A 26,540-nucleotide genomic window follows, 5' to 3' on the forward strand; every position below is an offset into this window, starting at 1 on the left:
AGCAAGTACTATTATGACCCAAATTATTAAAATATGTTATTCAAAACCGTTATTTTGAGCATTTCTTCTCAACCATCCAACGCTTGAAGTCTTTCAGGACAACACATTTGAATGAAACGCACCTAAAATAGCGGGTGCATATAATGACTTTAATGTGCCATGTTTGATTTTATTAAAACTAACAGATTTTGTTCTCTAACTTATGTTGTTACATTCAGGTTACATCAACTATGGGAGTATTAGAAACCATTTTATGTATACAAATCTTATCCCACACTGAAACAAACCATTTAAATTTTTGTTGTGTGGATGTTTACTACTTTCCCTCGATCACTTTTCGCCTCGATAACACGAAAGCTTTGTTTTAACGTATGTAATAATAAAATTATATAAATAATAACCCATAGCTACTACCATACGCTTTAATGTTACGTTTCTGTTTATTATTAGATATACAGCAAGGTTGTGAATATAACTTGTATAACTTGAGTTGTTTGTCTAGTATGATTGCACCACCTATTGGTCACTACCAGTAGCGCGTATTAGTTTATTATTATGTCGCATGTTGTAATATTACGATGCAAGTATTTAGAGATATACAGAATAGCTGTTTGGCTGTAGACTATCGCTGCATCGGATAACATTTTCCAGGCAAACTGGGCGCGATATTTTCTGATTGTCAGTGTGCACAATATTGCAAAAGATAAAATATATATTAATCAAATAAAACGCATTAAATGAAAAATAACAAAAACTTTTCAACGTAATGGCGCAGGCTATATAATGACATTTCATTTAACTTACATCATTTAAATGTCGACCACCTACGGTACATTTGATATATTTTCTAATACCCTGATGGTTTAATGTTCATTATTACTTCGATCTGGTTTTTGATTGTGTCGATAAAACAGCATCCGCTAGGGTGATGAATGCGGTCGGCCCGATATGCGTCTGTTTACATTTCGCCTTTCTCGTGTAATTGGTTGGTAAATTTAGCTCAAGTTGAGGACATCAGCTCAGTAACCGAGCATACAGCATGATCATCCCTCTCCTCCGTCTTCCCTCATCGGTTAAATTGGCTTGTGGCTATTTGGGTACACAATGCACGACCATGCTTTTGATGTAAAAACAACTGCGCAAGAAACGAATAGAAACAGGGGGGCGAACAGAAGGGGAGACGTGAGTATCGTATGGTGTTGCACAATGTTCATCTTCATGGGTCCTTCGCGCAACGGACACGCAACATCCCTCCATTTGTCGTCTCAGCTAGTTGCGCACACTTGTAAATTAGCTGCTCCGTTTTGTACGATACGTCTGCTTTGATGCTCGGGTAAGTTACATCGCATCTTTGAAACGGTAAGGAAATGATTGCTGTTGTTTTCCTAAATCTCCGACGAGTTTTGGGGGCACATTTTCGAAGTGTGCTACTCCGTTGCTTAATAAAAATGTAATATGAAACGGGGCATTCATCTGTTAGGCCCTCGCGCATGCATACGCGACAATACTTTTCATCGTAAACATGCGCGTACAGTATCGCCTATACAGTTTGGGGGTATTCGAATAGCAACGCTATAATTCGGGATAAACCAGCTCAATATAATCTATAAAAACAGAACTAGAAAGACTTTATGCATGTTGAATAGGACGCGGTGTTGGTATCCGATTTTTGTCACTTTCTGGACAACTTTATGTCGATTCTGCCCAGCGCTGTAAATAACAGGATCGCATTTCTCTGTTTTCCTTTCACTGGAAAAGCCGTACGCTGTTTCTTCAAATGCTATCTATAGGTAAGGAGCAGTAACTTATTACATCCCACTTATTATGTCCCATAAATCAAGTCGCATTCACTACGCATTAACATGCTGCGCTTGTCCGCTCTAGCATTAAGCCAACTTAAACATTATTGTTATAGACTCTTATTTGAGTGTCCATATCTGTCTCCGTTTTCTTATCCTATAATCCGCTCATTTTACTGCTATTTATGGGTCACCAGGCTATATCTAGGTCACAGAGGAGCTCTTAGAATTGAAACAGGTGTATCTCTTTGTATTTTCAAATTTGGCTGATGGATTTCCTGACAAATCATGTTCAGTTATCTTTATCTTGTCAGCTTCAAAAGTTCTCTTTTGCCAAATGAAAGGCAGTATTTAGTGATGTCATTTTGGTTTGGCGCTGTAATGCAACTACAGACTAATGTATCCTTTCAAGTTAGATTTTCAAGGACTGGCAATATTTTTCTGAATCTTAGCAGATCTTATCAGTTCTGTCTGACTGAGGTTAAAGTGATTGTTCACCCAAAAATAAAAATTCTGTCATCATTTACTCTTCATTTTACCCTCATGTCATTTCAAACCTGTTTGAAGTTCGTTCTTCCGCAGAACACAAAAGAAGATGCTTGAAGAATGTTGGTAACCTATTCACTTGCATTGGTTTTGTGTCCATACAACAGAAGTGAATGAGTGCAGGCGCTGCTCGGTTACCAACTTTCTTCAAAATATTGTTATTTGTCCTCTGCAGAAGAAAGAAAGTCATACAGGTTTTAAATAACAAGAGGGCGAGTAAATGATGATAATTTTCATTTCTGGGTGAACCATCACTTTGACACCACCCTTTGACAGAGTATGAAGGGACAGAAGACCCCATTGGCTTGAACAGTAAAGGTTAACAGTTAGTAATGAGATAACATACACAAAGTCAAACATAGTGAAACCTAATAACTTCCTGGAGACTTGCTGCACTTGACGTTGGAAGACTGGATCAGCAATTCATTGGTTAATCTTGAATAAAAGGAACGGATGGTCGCTGGAAAGAGAGTATGGGAAAAAGAAAGAAAAATATGAGAAATGTTGAGAAAGAAATAATCAGAGATGACCAGAACTGTGGCTTTAAGTGGATTTTTGCTTGTTTGCGAAGATTTTTATCTGCAATACTGAAAGCAGATAGACAGAGTATTGGGGTCAAACATATGGGTTTGATTTACAGGAAAAATTTTGACTTTTTTAACCACTGCTTTGAAAGATGGAGTGTTAAAGAGAGAGCTAAATATATATTGAAAGAAAACATTCGAACCAGCAATTAGGTACAAAGGTAAAAAAACAGAAGGGAAAGGGAACTTGTGGAAACAGGGACCGGTGGTACAAAAATGAATGAGTGTGGTAAATGAAAGTAGGCTTATATCCCAGGGAGTGAAGGACCCTCAGATGTCCTTCTCACTTTGTTTCTGAACTGTGCTACTAATAGCCATAGAGCCCCATCTTCTACACTTCGCACAAATCACACGCATCATTGCACTGCACTCTGCTCTTTCTTCTCCTCGGGACATTTTTCTTGTCAGGCGTTCCGTTGGGATTGTTTTCTTAGCATCAAATCCTTAAGGAGGAGCTGAGAAGATTGCACTCAGCAAGTGAAATGCTGCTAAATTATGTCCTGATAATGGGAATTAGCAGAGACTGAAACAACACACAATAGGTTTCGTTTACCAGCGTGAGCCTGTGATGAAAACACTTCGCATAATAATTATTTTAGGAAGTCGAGAGATCAGGGAGGGAAGCTTTACCTTGAAGTCAGACAAGATTGTACTGTCTGTTAAGAAGTGAGATGGGACGTGCTTTGTCAGGATCCACCCAGCAACTCACAGACGGCCCTGACTGCCGATCCAGGGCTCCGTCAGTGTGTTCCTCCCTTCGGGCTGAAGGTCAGCCGCTGAATTTTATGGGTCCCCTGTGGACGTTAACACACTGAGGTCATCATTCGGAATCTTCCATAGAAATGACCTCACTCTGTGGGAAAGCACCTGCCTTTCAGACAACTCAAAACAGAGTTTCAGCCAGAGCTCTAAAACGCAGTTGCTGGGGATTTTTATGAGGGTATGTCCCGAGGGAATTGGTCTGTGGGAAATTGAGATGTATCATGCTGTTTGTGTACAGTATCGTCCGAGTTAACTGGAGATTCAAACTGTACATTCAGAGTTAACTTGAAAGTAGACATCTGGCTAACCTACTTTGCTGGCAGTTATTGTAAAGCTTAAGATCAAAGATGCACATGGCACATTAAGGTTCAGAAAACTGCCCATTGAACACTTACATTTTCAAACTTTATAAAATACTAAACAAAAGGCAAGGAGTTTAGCTGATTGTATGTGTAGGATCTGGATTTCATTTGATGCATTATTCTAGGAGCTGCTCTTCTATTACACCAAATTTGAAAGTGTTTAAAGTCAAGGTATCACAGTTACTGATATCTGATAGTTACTGATATCCCAGTCAAGGCAAGACATGCAGAAACCATAATCAAGCTGAAAATGTACACGTCACCCTTTAAAGTGAAAATTCTGTCATCATTCCCCCCCACATGATTTCAAACCTGTTTGACTTTTCCTTCTTCTGCAGAACACACTAGAAGATACAGTATTTTAAAGCGGGGGGGGGCAGAACTACAGCACGAACACACAATACATCGTCGCATGATCCCTGCATAACTGTTGATTCACTATAAGTTCATGTTGTGTAACTTATGCACGTACACGCCGATTGCCAACAAAACACACACATGTGACTCAGTTTCACTTACTGCGTGCGGTTCATGACCAGCATCTTTTACCGCTCTATCTATCAGTTTCACATTCCTCACTGAAATACAATGAACAAACACACACAGTTTAACTTCGCGAACGCAGTGCTCTCTCTCTCTCTCTCTCTCTTGCTCCAGCTTGTTGACGTGTGCGCATGCTCCTCCCGCTCTCCCTGGTTGGCGCATGGGCGTGCTCTTTCATCTCGCTCTCGCAGGTTGATGCGTGAGCGTGCTTTTCCGGGAGAATTGTCCAATAAAGGACTAAGAAAAGTTGTTACATAAGGGAATTTCATGTTCGAAAAAAACTTTCCGTAACTAATGCGAGTGCTGGGGGAGTGTATTGAGCACAGAAATACTACGTCATACGTCCAACTCGTTTTTTGACAAGTTGACCATGTCAAGCATGAAAAGCCAGCACGTTTAACAGTGTAAAGAAGTCAGAATGCATGAACCACTGTGGCACCTCACCTTTAAAGAAGGTTGGTAACTGAACAATGGTGGTACCCATTCACTTCTATTGTAAGGACACAAAACCAATGGGTACCATACCGCCGATGTGTGGTTTCCAACATTCTTCAAAATATCTTCTTTTGTGTTCAGCAGAAGAAAGAAAGTCGTATAGTAAATGATGACAGAATTTTCATTTTTGGGTAAACTATCCCTTTAAGAGTACCGTTAGACATATTCATTTTAATACCATCAAGATTATGGGGTAAAATGTAACTAGTTGCTATTTCCATTTAATTTAGTATTTGCACTGTCACAGTTTTTAAATGTACAGATATTGATTTAATCTCACATGCATGCATAATACAAATAAAATAGTTAGCAGTATATTTTTAAAGTAGTTTTAGATGAATATTTCAGATGTCACACTGCAGGACATGCCAACATTCCAGAGGTATTTCATGTCAGCTTCTAATAACAGATGCTATTAGCATCTGTATTGCCGTGTTTATAGCCAGCTGTACGTGCCTCGATAATCCGTGTCTAAATCGAGCACTGAGTGGGTGAGCTAGTCCAGAGATATCACAGAGATATCTCAGGTAACTGGACTGTCTGTGCGAAAGCTGCTGTTGGATTGAAACCTTGTATCTTCTCCATAATGTCCACTTTACAGGAAATAAAAAAAAACACTGCATTTTTTCAATAATTAGACACTGTGTTGTTGTCATAGTTGACAAGCTCTTTTTAATAAGTTTTATTGGTTAAATATTTTCCCACAGACAAAAAATAAAAATATAGTTTCTGCCTGACAGCGACAATATGCAGTTTGCAGTTTCTATTTTTCTAATCTTCTCAGTTTGTGCAGATTTTTTTTCACTTTGTGCCTTATTATTAGACACTGACTAATGTAACATTCTCATTGTCACTTTCCTTCATAGCCCCTTCCAATTCAAGTGAGATGATTGAAGAATATGAAATGAGACCAAAAACCCTTCTGGTGAACTGAACAGTGATTAAAGACAAACCTTTGCCTGGAAGTTGGTTTTGACACAAGTACTTTAATCAGTTTGCATCTGTCACTTATAAGTTCAAATGGATAAGAAAAAGCAGAAGACAGCACCTGCACCAAGCCTAGAGAGAGATAAACATAAAAAGAGAGAAGATGGAAAGAAGATGAGAAAAGCCAAGGAGGGTGAAGCAGAAGTTTCTTCAAAGAGCACTAAGAGTGAATCTCAGCTGCAGAGCAGGCAGGACGAGGTAACAGTTATGAAGTCTGACCAGTCAGAGGCAAATGGAAGAATGAAAATTGGGTTCGTAGCAAAACGAACCAAGAAGCCCCCAAAGAGCCTTGAGAACTTCATATGCAGACCCACCGCTAGGATCTCTCAGAGACTTTCACACGGAGATGGCCAAAGCTCATGTGGAGGTGATCGGTCCAGTTCTGACATCACAGGGGCCATCCAGTCATGTCAGGAGAGTCAGAAAAAAGACAGTAATGACTGCATTTCTTCAAATGCCTCCACAACACCACTTTCCACTTCATCCAAAAAGGTTGATTCGACACTTTTATGTCCGCCTTCTAAAAAGGTAAGTATTTCTTTCTTTGTAATGCGAGTTAATCTTTTGTTTCTCAGTCATAATGCTCAACGTTAGTTTTTGTAGTTCGTTAAAGGGATACTTAACCAAAAATGAAAATTCCGTTATCATTTACTCACCCTCAAGTTGTTCCAACCCTGTATAAAGTTCTGATAAATACAAAGAAAGGTATTTGGAAAAATGTAAGCAACTGACATTTCTGGGACTTCATTGACTACCATAAAAGAAAAAATATCATTTTATTTGTTATGTTGAACCAGAGCTTGTGAGCGGAGCGGAGCGGAGCGTGCGAAATATAGTCGGAGCGCGGAGCGGGTTTTTATCCAAAGGCCGGAGCGATCGCTCTGTCTCGCTCCGGTTCCGCTCCGATACCGCTCACACCACGAGTCTAGGGCATGCGCAAATCCACCCAGAATTCACCTGTGCCTTCAACAATTAACAAAACTGTCAGCCTACACTTCAAAAATCGTTCGTTGTGAAGGAGAGATGTCTGGTGTAAACACAAGCATAGCAGTGGCGATCCGTGACTCCTCTTCAGGGGAAGCAGTAATGCGAAGCTCGGCAAAACATGTATTTAGCCCGTCATGTGTGTGTCGCGTCATGTCAAAATATGTGCCTGCTGCAGATGCGTCGAGAGGGTTTTTAATAAAAGAGACGCTCGCGTTTGCTAGATACTCGCTTAGTCTCATGTGTAATCAGAGTTAAGTGTTAACGCAGTGTCTTCTGAACGCGAGCGTCTCTTTTATCATAAACCCTTACGACGCGTCTGCAGCAGGCACGTATTTTGACATGATGCGTGATGCACATGTGCTGAACATGTATTTTGAATTCCAGCTTCCCCTGAAGAGGAGGCACCGATCGCAGCTGAAACAGACTAGAATGACCGCGATCAGTTCGAGGGGTAAGGCTTCGGTTGAAAATGGCAGGGGTTAGGCATGCAGAAGAATTTTTAATTTGAGCGAGCGTGGAGCGATTTCACCGGAGCGGGATGAAATTGTAGGTGAGCGGGGAGCGGAATTGAGCGGAGCGGTCTGGTGCGACTTTGAGCGGTGGAGCGGTGGAGCGGGGGGAGCGAACACCCACGTGAGCTGATGATGCTCTGTGTTGAACACAAAAGAAGATATTTTGAAGAATTTAGGAAAGCAAACAGTTCTAGTGCACCTTAAATTTTTCAATTTTTACACCTTAAAACTATGGTAGTCAATGATTTCCCACAAATGTCAGTTGCTAACATTTTTCCAAATATCCTTTTCTGTGTTATGCATAACCAAGAAATGTATACAGATTTGGAACCACTTGGGGTGAGTAAATGATGACAGAATTTTCATTTTTGGGTGGAGTATCCCTTTGAAAATATTAGTTACAAATTCTTGATACTATTTGTATCTACGTATATGAGACCATTTTTAGACACCAACGTCTGGACATTTTTTAATCTATTTTTACATCCCCTCATTTAACCAGATGCTCTCTCTCTCTCTCTCTCTCTCTCTCTCTCTCTCTCTCTCTCTCTCTCTCTCTCTCTCTCTCTCTCTCTCTCTCTCTCTCTCTCTCTCTCTCTCTCTCTCTCTCTCTCTCTCTCTCTTGCTTTGTTCTTGCTTGATTTTGCTCACTTTTATCTTCTACTCCTTTTCTGCCTCAGTTGGAAGTCTTTCATCTGTGTGTGGGTATTCATTATTGTTTGGTTCTTATGAGTATCACGCAGTTGCTAAAATGGTTGCAGCTAAATATATTCCTTCCCATTTACTTTGATCCTTTGTTTGAATACTGTAGGCTTTATTTTTCATTATTTTTTTGTCAAGTTAAAACTTAAAAAGTTGTAAGTGGACTTTTTGTACTACCATAAATCCTTGTCTGAATAAACACATTTATGTTAAAATATAATTTGAATATTGCCTAAAGACTGAGAAATATCAAAGTGTATTTAAATGTGAATATTTTTAGCTTTTTTATTCAGCACAGACTCTGAGTCATGTATTATGATACAATGTAGGCTACTTGAAGTCAAAGGCAATGAAGGTCATCAGTTAATGAAGCCTGTCAGATGAGTGCTGAAATTTCTTGAAATTTACATCCAGTTCAGACTGCCTTTTATTTCTACCACACATCCTAAAGTGATCTGAATGTCTGAAAACTTCAAAAAATTCTTGATGATTTCTGGTCAACACATGTTTTCCTTTCCAACAGACTGCATCAAAACAGACAAAGAAGACCGATTCAAAGTCATTATTGACATCAGATGGGCCCTCATATACAGCTCAACCACAGACCGATAGCAAAGTACCCCTTTCTCACAGAATAACCTCATCTACTCCACTGAAGCAGACATATTCACCTCCAGCTGCTCATTCTCCACCATCCTCAATTCAACAGAACTCCAGCCTACACAACGGCACCCAAGTTTTTAATGTTCAAAGGGGGAAGGGTGAAGATTTTCCAACCGGAGCAACAGTTACTGTTTCCCTCCCATCACAAAGTTCAAAAGATACAAGGCTGAAAGCTCACACATCTCAGCAGTCATCTTCCAGTTTTCAAAATGAGGCTGAGCACTCATTGTGTTGCAGTGAGAATTCACAGTCCTCAAAGCCTAAAAAAAAATCAAAGACGTCTACATTCAGGGACAGTAAAGTTGATAAATGTTTGAATGCAAGTGTGAAAGAGGACAGCAAACAGGGTGGAGATTCTACTAATAAAACAAGTAAAGAAAATGAATCCGCGCATCAGCCAAGTCCTTCTATGAAAACACCAGCAGTCCTTCCGGCTTCAAATACATCTGCTGGTTTATCAGATCACGAGAACAGCACTTCACAGCGACTTGAGAGCAAAGGAAAGAACAAGAAGCATAATATAGGTGGAGACATAGATGACAGCAGAAAACGGACCTTGGAACCTACCCAAACAATCCCTGTTGTTCTCCAGTCAAAGGATATCAGTAGTGTGGGGCATATAATTGACAAAAAGAGAGTAAGACACAGTTCAGACCATGAAGAAAATATGCAGTGTTCCTCTCAAACTAGCAGCAGTGCTGATTCTCAGTATAACACCTCCATTCGTTCCACAGATAAAACCTCAGATGAGACTCATTTACACCCCAAACAATTCACCAACCCAGACAAGAAACTAAAAGTCGTTCAAATGACGAAGGTGGCAAATCAAGTGGAAAAGATGGATCTGGTGGAGACTGTTGGTTCCACTGCTTGTAAAACTGTTCCTCAAACAGCTAATCTTAGTAAAATATCTGCCTTTAAGTCCTCAAAGACATCACCACAGTGTAAACCAAGACCGGTAGGACGACCTCCTAAAACGAAACAACTCCAAAATCCATCACCCAGATCAGACGTCTCATCCCCAGAGCCCCAGACCAAGAAAAGGGGTCGTCCAAAAATTATCAGGTTGGATGAATCTCCTCAGGGAAGTGGGTCTCATAAGTCTTTATCTAAGTCTCCCATCATTGAACACACGAATGTTCGACATCCTGAGGTTGACCTTAAACTTCAAAAGCCTGTACAAAGAAAACGAGGTCGGCCCAGACTTTCCTTCTCTGTCCAGCCACAGAGATCAGAGTCACTGGGTTCGGAGTCTGTGAAGAAGAGTGCTGAAGACAATCTCAAACCCCCCTTGTCAAAGACTAAAGATGCCCAAATTTGCCGGAAACGAAACAAGTTGATAATGAAGACAATTATCAAAAATATAAATAAAATGAGAATGAAGAAACGAGATGAAGTGCTTACGCAGTTTATTTCCGGGCAAAAACAATCCTCCAAAGAGGGTATTTCTCAGAAAGGCAATGAAGGAGAGGTAGACTGTTCAGTTTCAGATCCTACCCAGTCTTTATCCTCACTTGTGACGTCTTTTGGGGGAAAACTCGGTCCACAAATTAATGTAAGCAAACGTGGCACTATCTACATAGGAAAGAGAAGAGGCCGTAAACCTAAAGCCCAAAGAGAAAATTCTGGCCAAGACTCTGAGCAAATCCTGTTTCAAAAGTCTCAGAAAGTGGCTGAATCTACAAGTCAGATGAATTCTTGGTTCACTCCTGGGGGACACAGCAATACATTTGAAACCCAACCTGCTCTGTCCAGCTCATTTAAATCTCCTGAGTCCCTCAGAAAAAAGCCTTACACTGACAACTGTGAATACGATAAACATTCTGCTCCAAAGGTTACCAGTTCCCAAAAAGTGAAAGCAATGGCTGACGACAAATCAAGACCACGTTCATCATTACGTTCAACACCACTTAATCCAGCCACGACTCAGTTAGGCTCTGTAAGAATGCAAGACTGCAGAGCAGCACATGTTTCCCGATCAGTGCTGATGGAGAAGGAAAGACTTAACTACAAATGTCATAGAAAAGGTCATAATTTCTTCAGCCGTGATAAGATTAGGAGACATAAACACAAATGTAAGAGGAAGTATCTTCAACTCAGGGCCAAAAGACAAGACCCGGCATTTCTGGCAGAGATCGAGGAATTGGTAGTAAGGCTTAGCGCGATTCGTATTGTGCATCACGTTGCTCAGGGAGATGAGGCAAAATCTGGAAGAAAGAGTTTGAAAGCGAAAAATCACCCCCATGTTCTTCAGTGTCTACCACAAAACCTTCACCATCCAACCATGTTTCAGATCAACTTCAGCGGTTACTACTCGCCCCAATCTGACTTTCCCCGTGATTCTTTGCATTATGTTGGCATGGCAGATTTAAAAAGGAACAACGGGTGCCCCTCGCAACCAAGCGAACATATTGTCACCCATTGTCCGATGGTTCACAAACTCGGATTCCCACTGACAGGAGGCAGTTGTTATCACTCGCCTTGCAAGTTGCCACTCTCGGCCTCTTCCTTCGGTTTCGGGCTTTACAGAGGATACCCTCCATCTGCAACCATATATCCTTCTTCACCATTTTTAGCCTCATATGTGCATCCCTACTCCAAAAATCCCATTTTAAGCCCATCAAAGTTCCATAAAAGGAAGCAGAAGTTTCTGAGACGTGACCCTCTTTGTGGAGGGAAGCCACAGGGGACTTACCCGAATGTAACTTCTCAATCCTCAAGCGACTGGTTTGGTAGAAATAGCTGGCAAAGGGTCGACAACAGAGACAAAAGGCATGAACAAATTAGAGGAAGAGCAAGAGAGGAAATAGATGGTCTGCTAGGACAAAGTAAGCTCAGAAAAGACAATGTAAGCAAAAGTGCTTCATCTTCTAATTCCCTCTTCTCCTCCTCAATGCCAACAAGAAAAGCAGATAAACATAAAGCTTCACATCTCTCTTATATAGGACCGGCACACCTGAGGCCCACATCAAAAGTTAGGTGGGCAGAGCATCAGCGGCCCTGGAGGTGGAGAGGAAGTGTTCAATCCGAGAGGAGTAATAGCAGATTAGACCAAGAAGCTGCATCAGGGTACCAGGAGAATGAAACTTTTGCTGGTCAAGAGAGTGATGAAGACCTACCTTCACCTTCTTGGTCAGATAGAACAATACACCATAACACTTTTCTGCAGAATCCCAACCTTGCCAGCAGTGCAAAGAGTCGAATGACAGTCCAGAGGAGTGCTGCTGAAGTTCAGGGTGATTCAAGAAACCTAATGAGACCTGGAAGCTCATGGATGAGGGGATCTTGTTTGACTGGAGGCAAAAGAGCATCAGGTGAGGGCATGAGATGATTGTTTTTTATATTTAAAGAATGAGTCACGTGTAGAACTTTTTCTGTTAAGGGCCATTCACATTATAACGATAACTATAAAAAATAAAGTTTTAAAAATTATTCTCTATTTAGAATAGGGGTTAGATAGTTCTTCATATCACAACTATAACGATAAACGATATCCTTGGGATCACTTTCAGGATTATTTTTTCCAACTGATGAACGATAAAACATACTTTCAAACAGTTTCTGGTGGATAACGCAGGTTTTATATCTGAATTTTAGAGATGTAGCGGTCGGAAAGAGGTGTGTTTACGTCGGGATATTATATATACAGCTTATGAGTCTGAGCAAGCTGGAAAAATATATGCCTTACATCCCGGATACGATCACACCTTCAGCCTTTAGAGGAAGCATCCAGCCTTTGCTGTCATATTTTGGAGAAAAGACGTTCGGGAATGAAAACGAAAGCATCAGCAGCAGGTCATCTACATTCATAGTGATTGGGATCTTAAAATAAACATAACGTTATCGTTATCCTCCGCTGGTGTGGACTGTGGATGCAAATATAGTTATAGTTACATTTATCGCTATAGTTATAATGTGAACGGCCCTTTATGGTGACATTTTGAGAGACATATTTTTTATACAGTCTTAAAAAACATGCTTCACAATGCCATAGAACAACCATTTCTGTTTCATAAATGGTTCTTTGTAGTGGAAAAAATTCTTTAGATATAAAAGAAGAAAATGGAAATGGTTCTTATACGAACCTTTGCGTACATGGTTCTTTGGCAAACCAAAAATGGTTCATCTATGGCATCGCTATGAAGAACCTTTTGTAGTACCCTTGTCAGTGTATATGTCAGTCAAGCACCGTTGTTTGGTATTGAATATTGGCATTATGAAGTGTTAATGTGACATATTTATTAACCCTTTGTTTCTGTTAACTCAGTGAGAGAATGAGAAAATCTTTGAACGATGAAATTACAGTCATTTATTATAGATTCGAGAGTCTGTTGTCTTATTTGTCTCCCACTGTTTTACTGGTTAGGTGCTAAAATGAAGCAGGCTTGATATTGCTTTGTGTATATTTGGTTAAGCAGATTTTCTCGGAAGGGAATCTGTTTAGAAGTCCTTTGAGAGGTGTATGGTCTCACTTGTGTTTCAATATTGTTTCACATTCGCTTTGTTATGTGGTGTCTTGGCATTGGTGTTATTAGCATTATGTAACACTTGGCAGAAGCGTTAGACTTGCGCTCTTCTGCATGTTTTTATTGTCTCTATAAATCTCATGCTATCATTAGGTTGATTGTCCACAGCAGCTGCGGTGGAAAATGTGATTGATTGCTAAGTTGAACTACGTTTTGTATGGGTTTACTTTAAGGATAAAGATGTAGGCATTGAAATGAAAGTGTGAAAGAATGAAAATAGAGTTGAACTCGAAGTGCTTCATTGTCGTCAGTGCAGACTCATACTCTTCTGTCTGCAAACACACACACCTTCAGAAGCATAAACAACACATATTTGGCTAATTAGCACTGCAGTAAACATATGGTAAGAAACAAACCCCAGCATGTGAAGAACTTCTCTCAGCAGAGGCTTAGGGACATGTGATGTTGCATAGTGAGTGCTGTCTGATTGTGTTCAATTTAACTGTTTATGAGCTATATAGGTCTGACGACAAAGCAAGCAACTGTTACTTACTACATAAATAAGCAGATACAGTCAAAAACTTATTGCTTGTCATTTAGCAGATGCATATTTTTATTTGAAGCATTGTGAGTAATTTCTACTTTAATTGCATGAATAGTCCCAATATAAACCTTTTCTCACCCGGGCAATTCTAGCGTTATGGGTGTGACATTTTCAGACAAAACTTGAACTATAAATTCTTGAAGAATGTATTTATGAACAATATATTGAATAATTTTATTATATATTTTACTAAAACTCTTGTCAGACATGAGAAAAATATCAGTCTATGCACGAGTTTTCTATTTTAAAAGAGAGAAAAATGAATGCGATATGGATGTGACAAAAAGGACTGACATTTTTGAGAGACAACATACTTTGTAGATTTCCGTGAAAATGTGCTAACCAGAAGCAATAGTACTCAACAAACAGAGAAAGATGGCTCTTCACAGACCTAAAAATAGTAGGACCGTTATGGATATGACAATTCCATTATGGATGTGACAATTCACTTACCTGACTATGGAAAACTATGCTTAAAAACACACACAAAAAAGCAAAACAACTTGAGAAACTTAAAAACTTTAAGAGAGACTTCACGTGGGTATTTAAACCAGAAAAAATCTGACTTATCGGTATGGTGAAAACCTTTAATAAAAACTTATTTTTCATCTTAAAGTTGATATTTGCATGCAATTACCGAACTGCTACTGGGCATTTTTAGAAGATTTACTGAAAAAAAATGTTATATGTAATATTTTTATGACAAGCAGTGCAGATGATTTGGTCACTCTCAGCATCATGTATGACATCATATATGAAACAATATTGTTTCTTAAGTTCAACTGGTAGAGCATTATGTTACACAGAAATGTGTATATATACAGTATGAAGAGCTGCTCTCGGTCTAATCTGACAGTGTTAGTTTCGGACTGTGCGGTCGTCCTTGGAACAGTAGATACACAGCGCTGATGGGTTTCTACCGGCTACTTTCAAAGTGACTCACACATCACCAAGTCTGCGGTCGAACCTGCAAGCATTGCATAACTAACCCAAATCCATAACCACAAGTCTACCAGCACCCCATGTGTTAGTCGATAAAACATTTGCACGGGGAATACCGAGATCTAAGCAACTGTTCCAGATGTGAAGGTTTCAGCCTCAGTTGACCTTCAGGGATCTTCACCGTCTCTAGTATCATTGAGCTATAGTTTTCACTTGTGCTTTTTTGTATTTGCACAGATTTAAACAGGTTATCAGAATTGTATTCTGAACAGATTCAGTGTTACATTTCATAAGCAAACTTGTTTGCTCTAAAAACTCATACAAGCTTTAACCTTAATAGTATTTCCCTGCAGACTCAGTCAGACAGCAATGTCTCTACTTCTGTAAAATGGAACCACCCAGATTTCTGCTATACATTTAGACCTCCTGCCGGCCTGTGGCCAGAATACTTTAGTGTGTTTGAGTTGGAAAGAGTGAATAAGAGAGAGCCAGCATTCAGCAGAGGAAAGGAAATGTGGTGATGCTAGGGAAAAGGAAGAAATCTGGGCATGGAAATCTACAAATGAAAAGTGAAAAATGATTGACAAAAAGAATAAGGGGAAAGGAAGGAAGGAATGTTGTTGTAGACAAAAGGGAATATACGGCAGCAAGAGTTTTGTAATCATAGCCAGATGGGCCCAATAATGCCACTCTTGTGCATTTAAGCTGTCTAAAATGTTCTTAAACCACGCATATCTGATACATCAGATGTTCATTTGTGCTCATATTCATGCAGAAGGTTAAGTCCGTTTTTTGTGCCTAGTCCTGGCGGTCATCCAGAGAACAAAAATAGCTCCTCTGGATCTTGAGGACACAGGCCATATTACACCAAACAAAATTTTATGACACTGTCCTGCTGTAACCAGTCCACTGTATCTATACTACACTCTTAAAAATAAAGGTACTTAAAAGGTTATTCACAGTGATTCCATAGAAGAACCATTTTTTGGTTCCACAAAGAACCATTAAGCCAAAGGCTCTTTATGTCGGTTTCACATTAGCACTTTTGGTGCGCACCCGGGTTCGATTAACGTCAGAGTTCGGTTCGTTTGGATGATGTGAACGCTGTCTTCCGAACCCGGCTGCACACCTGCGAACTGTACCCGAGTCCGCTTAAAAAGAGAGGACTGGGGCGCATGCGGTTCATGTGAACTCCTTACGGTTCGCTGCTGATATGAACGCAATCGTATCAAATCGTGGAAGTGAACTGCTAATAATGACGTAGTATTTGGTAAAAATGTGTGCTTGTGTGTAGGGCTGGGTATCAATTCTGATGTTCCGATTCGATTCCGATTCACAAGCTCTCGATTCGATTCTCGAGTCGAGTCAATGATTACCCAGATAGCAAGCAACCAGTGAATCAATGTTAAAAAAATAGTTGATTTGTCAATGTTAATTGCATTGAATCAATATCACTTTTGCACCTGCAATTAATGTAGACATTTTTTAGAAATTTAAACAAATCACCATTATTGTGATCAGGCAACTCTTTTACCACTTTCAATGTTTACAGTAGTGCTTTAATAAGAACAATATACATTGATAGAGAAAGAGATGTTTTGAAAAGTTTACTTTTAAACATGACCAGTTAAAGAAAACAATAAAATACAAGAGTTAATATAATTGTGATTTATTGAAATTTCAACATTTTTTCAACATAAATTGCAGGTGCAAAAGTGATATTGATTCAACGCAATTAACATTGACAAATTAACAATTTTTTAACATTGATTCAATGGTTGCTTGCTATCTGGGTATAGATTTAATACAAATCCTATAGATATTTCTAAAAAAAGATCAGTAAATATCACATTACAATGGTGAATTAAAAAATGAAATGAAGAACCACAAAACCTGTAAATTAAACTTTAAAACACTTGGGTATATTGAAACAGAACAGTTATTTTAAATTTAAGATGCAGTATAACAAACAAAATTTCACAAAATTAGCTGTAAATAGAGGCTGCAATCATGTGAACCGCTGCCTTTTATATGAAGGTGATGTTAAATTCGAGGACACACCCGGATCCCATGTTAATTAAGCAATGAATGAAGGATACTCCCTGTTGTAACATCCACCCGTTGTAAAAAGAAAAGTGACATCTAGTGGATAGTAGTAACAATAACATTAACGTAAATTAATGTTCAGTGCTTGCGTAAATATGAAAGAAAAAAAATCGATTCACAGCTTTTGAGAATCGATATTAAATTGATCTGTTTAAAAAAACGATTCATCGATTTTTCGATTTTTTTGCCCAGCCTTACTTGTGTGTGAGTTTCACTCACTTTTCTGACGAGGGTGACTGACGCGCTCCGAATTGGGACACAGCTCGTGGGTGCTTCTCAATTCTTATTTGTGCATCTTCGCTTCGCTAAGAGACCATTCCAAATTTTCATTTAATAATCATTTCTAGATTATTGTGGCCATTCCAGTTCAGTGTCTGTTGAATTTCAACAAAATCAAACCTCAGGAGTGACAAAGTCATCCAACAGCAATGTAAAATAATGACAGCATGACAAGACACATGAAAACTGTGATAAAAAATCAAGGTTATCGCAAATAATGTTTGTACTTTTTCTAAATACATGTACAAATATTATTGTTGAATTGCTTAAAAGTAAATCTGAAAAAGTAGATCTGAAAAAATACAGAGCATTTTCTCCAAATTTCTCCAATTTTCTGCAAATAAAGAAACAATATTTTACTTGAAATTTGGGAGAAATATTGTTAGTAGTTTACAGAATAAAACAAAAAACAATAAAACTGATGTATAATTATCTGATGATAATTATCTTAATGAATTAATAGTCGCTTAAGGCTAAATTACACTATAAGACTTTTGCTCAGATTTTGCCCAGATTTTCAGTCTGGACTTGTTGCAGAAAGTCTGTGCCAGTCTGCAGATTTGATCAGTATGTGTGTTTCTATCTGAAACTTTCAAAAAGTCTGCAAGTGTATGATGTCTAGTTAAAAAAAAATCTGGGTAACACTTTAGTATACGGTCCAATCTCACTATTAACTAGTTGCTTTTTAAGATGCCTATTTTTAGCATATTTGCTGTTTATTAGTACTTATAAAGCACATATTCAACGTGACCATATTCTACTTCCCTAATCCTACCTAATACCTAAACCTAACAACTACCTTACTAACTATTAATAAGCAACAAATTAGTAGTTTACTGAGGCAAAAGTCATAGTTAAGGGTTTATTAATACCGAGAATTGGACCTTAAAATAAAGTGTGACCAAAATCTGTTTAGATTTTAAAAGTCTTGTAGTGTATTCCAGCCATTAATGTTTTTTTTTATTAGTTTAGTTTGGGGTCACTTGACTAAAATGTTTCTCAGGAGCTTAAATCTTTTGGTCTGAAGACATATACTGTATCTGTTTGAAATTAGTTATGTGGAGAAAATCATGATTGAGCCAACATATTCATTTCTTTCAATTCAAATAATATTTTTTGTTGAGAAATTTGTTTTTGAAATGGATGACCAAAAAATTAAGAAAAAAAGTAGATAATTATTGTACATAATAGATGGGAAAGATGGCTATGCTTTAAAGACGCTAAAATATAACAGTTTTGATTTATTTAAGATCACAACATAATTCTCACAGTTACACTTGTCATATTTTTTGATGAATTTGCTGTTTTAAAATGTGTAGGTGATATTAATCATAATATACAGCTTTTGAGCCAGTGTTTTTTTATGCTGTAAAATGTGTTATTTTATCTCTCTCGTAAAGTTTGTTTAAGCACACACCCCATCTTCATCTCACGATAGCTGTGCTGTGGACCCGGGGCTTGGCTCACTGTGGAGTGCACTTCACTGAAGCTCTGTGAAATTGATTTACTGTACTGTTATCTAACAAGGAGTACTGAAGGAATTTGCAGTAACAGATTGTATACTAGCTGTATAATTCCCACGGTCGGGATTACAGGAGTTACTCCACAAAACGTGCTCCAAATATTCCGTTTTTTTTACTGTGGCTTTAGTTTAAGAGGTAGAGAATACCCTATAAGTGGGACACTTAAAAAGACAGTACACCCAAAAATAGAAATGATAATTTATTTGTTATTTATTGAGTCTCATGTCATTCAAGACCAAGACTCTTTTTGTTGTGGAACACAAAAGAAGATATTTTGAGAAATGTCCAGAAATGGTTTTGTGTCCATATTGTGGAAGTCAATGGAGGCCAGTGTTGTTTGGTTACCAACATTCTTCAAAATATCTTCTATTGTGTTCTGCAGAAGAAAGAAAGTCATACAGGTTTGGAATGACTTAAGGCTGACAACATAATCTTACAAGTTAGTCATCTCATTTGTTTCTTCAAGACTGGACATAACTTCTTTACATACTTCTTCTAGTTACATAAACAGGTAGATTGGTCTAATTGAAAACTGAAAAGTAAGACTGATTAGTCCTAACTTAGCGGCTATGTTTAACTGGTCCCTGGTCATGCTAGTCTTTTCAGCATATTAACTGTAGTTCTTACACACCTTATTTTGTAACATCAGGGGTCACCATACTTCTTTTTGGACACTATTATCATTACTCTTTTCTTACAGAGAGCTTCCGGCCTGGTGGTCCAGTTTTCCATGGGCACCGTCAGCGTCTCACTGAAGGACAAGATGCAGAAGGAAGAGACCTGAGATGCAATATCAGTAGGACACTCATCCAGACCAGGGAGATCAGCCCTTTTTCTTCTTCTACTGCCACCAAAACCAGCCTGTCTCATTCAAGCAGTACTCACCTGAGCAAGAGTAAACATGTGAAACGTGTTAAGAAGCCGCTCACAAATAAGAGCTTTCAAAGTCAGACGGGCACAGGAAGTGAGGCAAAGAGGAGGGGACGGGGCCGACCGAGAAAAAATCCTGCACCATGCTTTTCTCCATCTCTGCCAACTGCACCGTTACTTGATGGGGTGTCAGAGTGTCCTTCAAAACGGAGGAAAGGTGAAACAGATGATAACACGGTACTCAGTGGGTCCGACTTTGTGTCTCAATGTGAGAAAAGGAAAGTTAGAAAGAAAAGAGACTGTGAAAAATTGAGAGACGGAGGACATGACGAACAAGAGACAGATTTGAGCCAAGAGCCCTCGAGTTCACACTCTCGCCCATCATTACCCTCTCATGACACATCAGTATCTGCACACAGCCAATCAGAGAGGAATTCTGCCAAGTCAGCTGACAAGCAATACGAGTGGGCGGGGCTTTACTCCGATGTGTATAAAACCAAGGAGTAAGTTTACTCTTGAAACTCCCATCTCTTGTGCATTTATAAACAGGTGTTAAGGGTGTTTGTTTAAATGCAGCCACTTTTTACAAAACTCTTAACAAAGAGCGTGACAAATCGTCTGTCTGTGTGTTTACTCTCCCTGCACAGCCCCATGAGACCGTCCTCACCAGAAAACACAGAGTGCCTTGACTATGACCCTGAAAAACATCAGCACGGCCTTCTTCCTGCACCTATACACGTAGGTGAGTTTGTGTATGTGTGTTGGTTTAATAGTTTTATTTAGGGGGTCATTTGGAGGTCACAGTCGACTAATGCAAAGTAATGTCAGTCGATGAGCTAACTTTATTTGTAATGGATGAGAGGATGCGCATTCATAAAGCTCCATAATCTTGGGGGGGGTAGGCACAGGCGAGGTAGTTGTGATGTCGTTACACAGAGATAACTTAGCTCATGCATATTAAAGTGATAGTTCACCCAAAAATGAAAATTCTGTCATCAATTACTCACCCTCTAGTCATTTCAAACATGTATGACTTTCTTTCTTCAGCAATACACAAAAGACATTTTGAAGAACGTTGGTAACTGGCACCCGTTCACTTGCATTGGTTTTGTGTCCATACAATAGAAGTGAAAGGGTGCCAACATTCTTCAAAATAACTTATTTTGTGTTCTGCGGAAGAAAGAAAGACTTACAGGTTTGAAATAACAAGAAGGTAAATTTTTGGGTGAACTATCCCTTTAATAAGGTAACCTGCTAGGGTTGTCAATTAATTTAATTTAACTTAACTTAACTTAACTTAACTTAACAATGTAGTTCACAGAATGAAACAAAAATGGTCATTTGACCTAAACACATACCTATAAATAGTAAATCCAGAAAAACTGATAATTTTTTTAAATGGTCTCTTATTTTTTCCACAACCACATACATAAATAAAACTATTGATAATATGATTATTATTATGTAATTATAATTTTTGCAATGTACTTTTAACAAGCCAACATAAGGAGGTATATTTACATCTACTTATATCTGTTTTATTTAGATAACAAAAAATAATCAGCTGATTAAGTTCTGTTTATGTGGGTTAAAAACCTTGTGTGAGAGAATTTATAAAAACATCAATGGAAGACTTGAACTGAATGATGAATTCATAACCTGTGTGTGTACCAGGAAAATATCTGAGGCTGAAACGGATTGACTTTCAGTTGCCCTATGACATATATTGGCTGAGAGCACACAATAAGGTATTTAGTTAGTATGAAAGTTAAGTTCTGTCATCATTCGCTCATAGTATTTTTTTCTTTGTTCTCATAAATGACATAAAAGTAACTATTTATTTAAATCTTGCCTTTTTCTTACTGTACTATGCATGTGACACCGTCTCTGTTTCACTGCAGCTTCCTAAAATATCAGATTCCCCACAAAAGACCGCAACATCCAGTGAGTAGACCCACCTGTGAATGTGTATCAACACTTTTTGTGTACTTGTGTGTATGGAGGTGTGAAGGAAGCCTAAATTAGCTCTGTGAAATAATATCACATATAAAAGCTGCTTTGTTCTCTGCATTAAGCTGAGGTTTTTGTGCTGTATAGTTAACTTTCATAGACTTCCATGTTATATATCATTGGTACCTTTAGAAATAAAAAAAACACACAGTGTGTTATTTATGACAATGCTGCATACATAATTTTATAAATGCAAAAAGCTGCGTACGTTTGTGCATTATAGTGATTTTTTCAAAGTTATGGGTTGTTCATAAATCCCTTGACCTGTGGTGGCTTATTTCTTTGCTATAAAAATTAGGAGCATGGCTCTTAAGGTAGCAGGGATCCTGCTTTGGGACTCCCGAGCTTTCTGAAGTTTAGTCACCCTGCATTAACATTTCCTTTCTATTCTCTCTCTCTCTCTTTGAGATGGGTCTGTTGGTGTAATGTCTCTCACTCAGCCCGAGGACAGATCTTATAAACACCATACGGACAGTGTTCCTCACGACTGCATTTCTGACAGCCTTAATAAGTAAACACACACACATACACAAACAAACTGACTAGGCAAACCATCCATGGCTGAGCTGATAGCAGAGCTAATTCCATTAGATACTATTTAATGAGTAAACATTGTTTTTTTCTTTCACTCAGAGATGACAGTCTAAGACTGCCTGCTGAGGAGGTTGCTGAAGAAACCAGTCAGACAGACCCGGATGAAAAGCTTCCCAATCAGCGTGACCCTCTGAAACAGCAGGTATGAGGCGTATTTAGATACAGCTCTTAATTCACTTTAAACCCACTTGAATGTGAATCTCTATCGTGTAATGCCCCCAGATGATTTAGTCTCATTGCGAATGACTTTATTTGCAGGAGAGAGGCAGTGATGCTGAAAATATCTCCTCCCCTCTGCTGATAATGCCCTTGTCCTGTGAGGAGAGGCAAGAACACACATAAACACATAACAGCATCTCTGCTCATTGCTCTTTCCCTGTTTTATGGATATTTTTATGCCTTTCCCATGCATGCACACCCAAGTACTTGATTGTCTTATATATTTTCCATTTGTTATTATATCTTTTATTTGCTCTTTTCCTCTCAACAGGAGTTTCATCTCAGAACATTGCATTTTTCTGTTGAGGAACTATGAGAAAATGAGAGTGAGACAGGCAGTGCTCCTGAGGGAGGGAGTGAGAGAGCGGGAGAAAGAAAAAGAGGAGAGCGAAGGGAGCAATCAATGTCAGACGGGAGGTCTCGAAGACAACACCAGCACCAAGTCAGGTCCAACTTGTGATGTGTGTCTTTGAGTTTGTGTTTTGTTTTTAAGCTCCTAAAGGGGTCACGGGGCACTTTTTAGTATTTCATTTTGTGCCAAAAACTTTAGTTCTGTGAACTAAATCTGTGGGTTTACTTTGGCTGTAATTTTTTCTCCCTATACATAAAAGACTTTGCAAAGCCTGGATTATAGGCTACTTGAACAGAATTACTAAACAATCTTTCTAGAAATGTGTCAATTATACTAAATGAACACTAACGTTGTTAAAAAAATAAAATTAATTTGTTTCTAATGTTGAGATGGTGTGGAATGATATCAAATATACTGTATACGTTTAGGGAAATAAAACATCTACCCAGCTTTCTCCTTTTTACCCTGTCACCGTGAAGGCTGAGTTTCTGAAGACCAAATATGTATTGAATATGACATCTAAATGTGGGCTGTCATGTGCACAAATCATACTAAAATAAACCATTTTGGGAGTTTCAATGATGATCATCGCTTGAAAGGAAGTTGTGAGGTCTGACAGTTACATTTTCAAAGTACAGGCAACTCTCTTATTTGAAAATTAGAAAAATTAGAGTCGTTTTACATTGTAAGTGAGTGGCAGAAAAGTGTGTTCTTGGCAGAAAGCTGCATCTTAACCAAAGTGTATGTACTGTACCAGACTTCAAAGGACACTTAAATGGGACATTCTATTAATAGCAATTTCTATGGCCTGAGGAAGTTTCTTTATGAAACATCACCTATACGTCCCCTTTCCTCCCCTCAACTCCCCCCTTCCTTTCTCCTCTCGCTCCTTCATGCTCAGCGGGCCATAGCTCTGGACCAGCTCCCGAAACCACCTCAACTCTATTTCCACTAAGCATTAGTCAAAAGGGCAGAAGAGGACATGTGGTTTAGGGCTAGCGCAGTTGGCACACAGGCCTTGTGTCTCGTTAAGTTCATGGAAAAAGTGTATTTTACCACATTCTGAATATTGCATTTAAAAGATGACAGATTACATTTACTGAGTGTTACAATTGAAGCGTTTAGTTTATAGCTGTACATGTGATGTTGTGTGTGACATGTAAGTAGATGTGTGTTGTGCACATAACAGACGAGCGTCTGACTCACTCGAGTCTTCTGTCTGAAGAGGAGAGGAAAAGTGTACAAAGCAAAAACCTCACGCAAACACTCCATTGGATCTATGACGTCATTGTCAGTTCCAAGGGTACGTCTGTTGACTTTATTAATAGATGGTGCAGAAGGCTGTGACTGAGGCACAGTGTGAAGCTTAGCTGATCACTTTTTCGTTTCAGGGTCATCCGGACAAACCCTCGCCGCTCCTCTACTGAACTTACGTTCCCGAAAGAGGTTCGTGTGGATGTTTGTGTGCACATGGTACTATTTTTATTCCCACACTCGGAGTTGTTTGTTCAGCATATTTCTGCTCTTGTCGACATGATTAAAGATTGGGGGATGCAGTCGATTGCAGAATGCACTTAAAGAAGTAGCTCACACAAAAACTGGAATTCTGTTTCTGTTGGAATTTTGTTCCAAATCCATATACTGTAGACTACTTCGGAATAAATAAACATTGCTGGTCCAGCGCTGGTTCAGAAGAACTTCCTGTTTCAGTGTTTTAACACTACACAAATGTTTGAACAGAATACAACAAACAGAACATTTAGAACCAAATCAAAATGTTAAACGAATAAATTTGATTATACAGCATCTCACAGAAGTGAGTACACCCCTCACATTTTTGTAAATATTATATCTTTTCATGTGACAACACTGAAGAAATGAAACTTTGCTACAATCAATGTAAAGTAGTGAGCGTACAGCTTGTATAACAGTGTAAATTTGCTGTCCCCTTAAAATAACTCAACACACAGCCATTAATGTCTAAACCGCTGGCAACAAAAGTGAGTACACCCCCAATTGAAAATGTTCAAATTGGGCCCAATTAGCCATTTTCCCTCCCCGGTGTCATGTGATTCTTTAGTGTTACAAGGTCTCAGGTGTGAATGGGGAGCAGGTGTGAATGGGGAGCAGGTGTGTTAAATTTGGTGTTATCGCTCTTACTCTCTCATACTGCTCACTCGAAGTTCAACATGGCACCTCATGGCAAAGAACTCTGAGGATCTGAAAAAAAGAATTGTTGCTCTACATAAAGATGGCCTAGGCTATAAGAAGATTGCCAAGACCCTGAAACTGCACTGCAGCACGGTGGCCAAGACCATGCAGCGGTTTAACAGGACAGGTTCCACTCAGAACAGGCCTCGACATGGTCGACTAAAGAAGTTGAGTGCACATGCTCAGCATCATATCCAGAGGTTGTCTTTGGGAAATAGACGTATGAGTGCTGCCAGCATTGCTGCAGAGGTTGAAGGGTTGGCGGGGGTCAGCCTGTCAGTGCTCAGACCATACGCTGCAAACTGCATCAAATTGGTCTGCATGGCTGTCGTCCCAGAAGGAAGCCTCTTCTAAAGATGATGCACAAGAAAGCCTTTGCTGAAGACAAGCAGACTAAGGACATGGATTACTGGAACCATGTCCTGTGGTCTGATGAGACCAAGATAAACTTATTTGGTTCAGATGGTGTCAAGCGTGTGTGGCGGCAACCAGGTGAGGAGTACAAAGACAAGTGTGTCTTGCCTACAGTCAAGCATGGTGGTGGGAATGTCATGGTCTGGGGCTACATGAGTGCTGCCGGCACTGGGGAGCTACAGTTCATTGAGGGAACCATGAATGCCAACATGTACTGTGACATACTGAAGCAGAGCATGATCCCCTCCCTTCGGAGACTGGGCCGCAGGGCAGTATTCCAACATGATAACGACCCCAAACACACCTCCAAGACGACCATTGCCTTGCTAAAGAAGCTGAGGGTAAAGGTGAAGACCTAAACCCTATTGAGCATCTCAGAATCAGAAGGACAGGGTTCCTACGCGTTTTGGAAAAGCATGGATTTTTATTTTATTGTTTTCCAGGTCTAGATTATTATGGAAAAAAGGAAATTGAGAATGGAGACAATTATGAGTTTCCAGACTATTTCCCTATCCATTTTTCTAAAATATAAAATTTAGATTAATTAAATTAGAATTTCTAATAATAAATGTATTTTTATGAAGTTAGGAGCATGTTTTGAGCGCTGCAAAAAGATTGGCACTAGACCAAATCTGCTGGAGGACTGTTTGCTTTGATTGGATGTTACGCAGTAGGCAGCAACAGAGCCATTGAGAGAGAGAGTTGCGTCAACTCCATTGACTCCAATGGAACAGTTTTTTTCACAGCAATGGCGGTTCATGGAACCTCTCAATAGTTCCCAGAAGTTACTAGTAACACATGGAGCTGCAGCAAAACAGATCGGTTGCTTTCTCCCTCTTTCCAGAGCGCTCGGGAGTTTGCACTCCCAATTTGAAAGTGCTTGACGCGCGTCAACATTTAAATAACGAACCTGACTAAACGGCCGATTGTAATATCCAATAATGCAAACTACAAAATGTTGAAACGAGACAAAAACATGACCAGACCTTCAATAGATCATCCTAAACT

The 26,540-nt window shown here is 39.2% G+C and overlaps 1 protein-coding gene across 7 annotated transcripts in view; it reads left to right on the top strand.

Moving 5' to 3' along the window:
• Positions 1-907: 907 nt before the first annotated feature.
• Positions 908-26,540, top strand: part of LOC130557570 (histone-lysine N-methyltransferase ASH1L-like) — a 30,162-nt gene continuing 4,529 nt past the window's right edge. For 2 of the 7 annotated variants that reach the window (XM_057339442.1, XM_057339445.1), the window contains exons 1-13: positions 909-1,333; positions 5,958-6,606; positions 8,803-12,256; positions 19,563-20,235; positions 20,380-20,474; positions 21,407-21,480; positions 21,634-21,676; positions 22,151-22,253; positions 22,376-22,478; positions 22,595-22,662; positions 22,827-23,002; positions 24,097-24,210; positions 24,299-24,353. In XM_057339442.1, the coding sequence (XP_057195425.1) occupies positions 6,112-6,606; positions 8,803-12,256; positions 19,563-20,235; positions 20,380-20,474; positions 21,407-21,480; positions 21,634-21,676; positions 22,151-22,253; positions 22,376-22,478; positions 22,595-22,662; positions 22,827-23,002; positions 24,097-24,210; positions 24,299-24,353 (5,453 nt within the window). In that variant the 5' untranslated portion in view covers positions 909-1,333; positions 5,958-6,111. Of the gene's footprint in view, positions 1,360-1,758; positions 1,791-5,957; positions 6,607-8,802; positions 12,257-19,562; positions 20,236-20,379; positions 20,475-21,406; positions 21,481-21,633; positions 21,683-22,150; positions 22,254-22,375; positions 22,479-22,594; positions 22,663-22,826; positions 23,003-24,096; positions 24,211-24,298; positions 24,354-26,540 lie in introns of those variants that run through there. The other 5 variants (XM_057339443.1, XM_057339446.1, XM_057339444.1 and 2 more) reach the window with 5 other exon arrangements.

This window comes from Triplophysa rosa, linkage group LG8 (genome assembly GCF_024868665.1).
Source record: "Triplophysa rosa linkage group LG8, Trosa_1v2, whole genome shotgun sequence".
NCBI lineage: Eukaryota > Metazoa > Chordata > Actinopteri > Cypriniformes > Nemacheilidae > Triplophysa > Triplophysa rosa.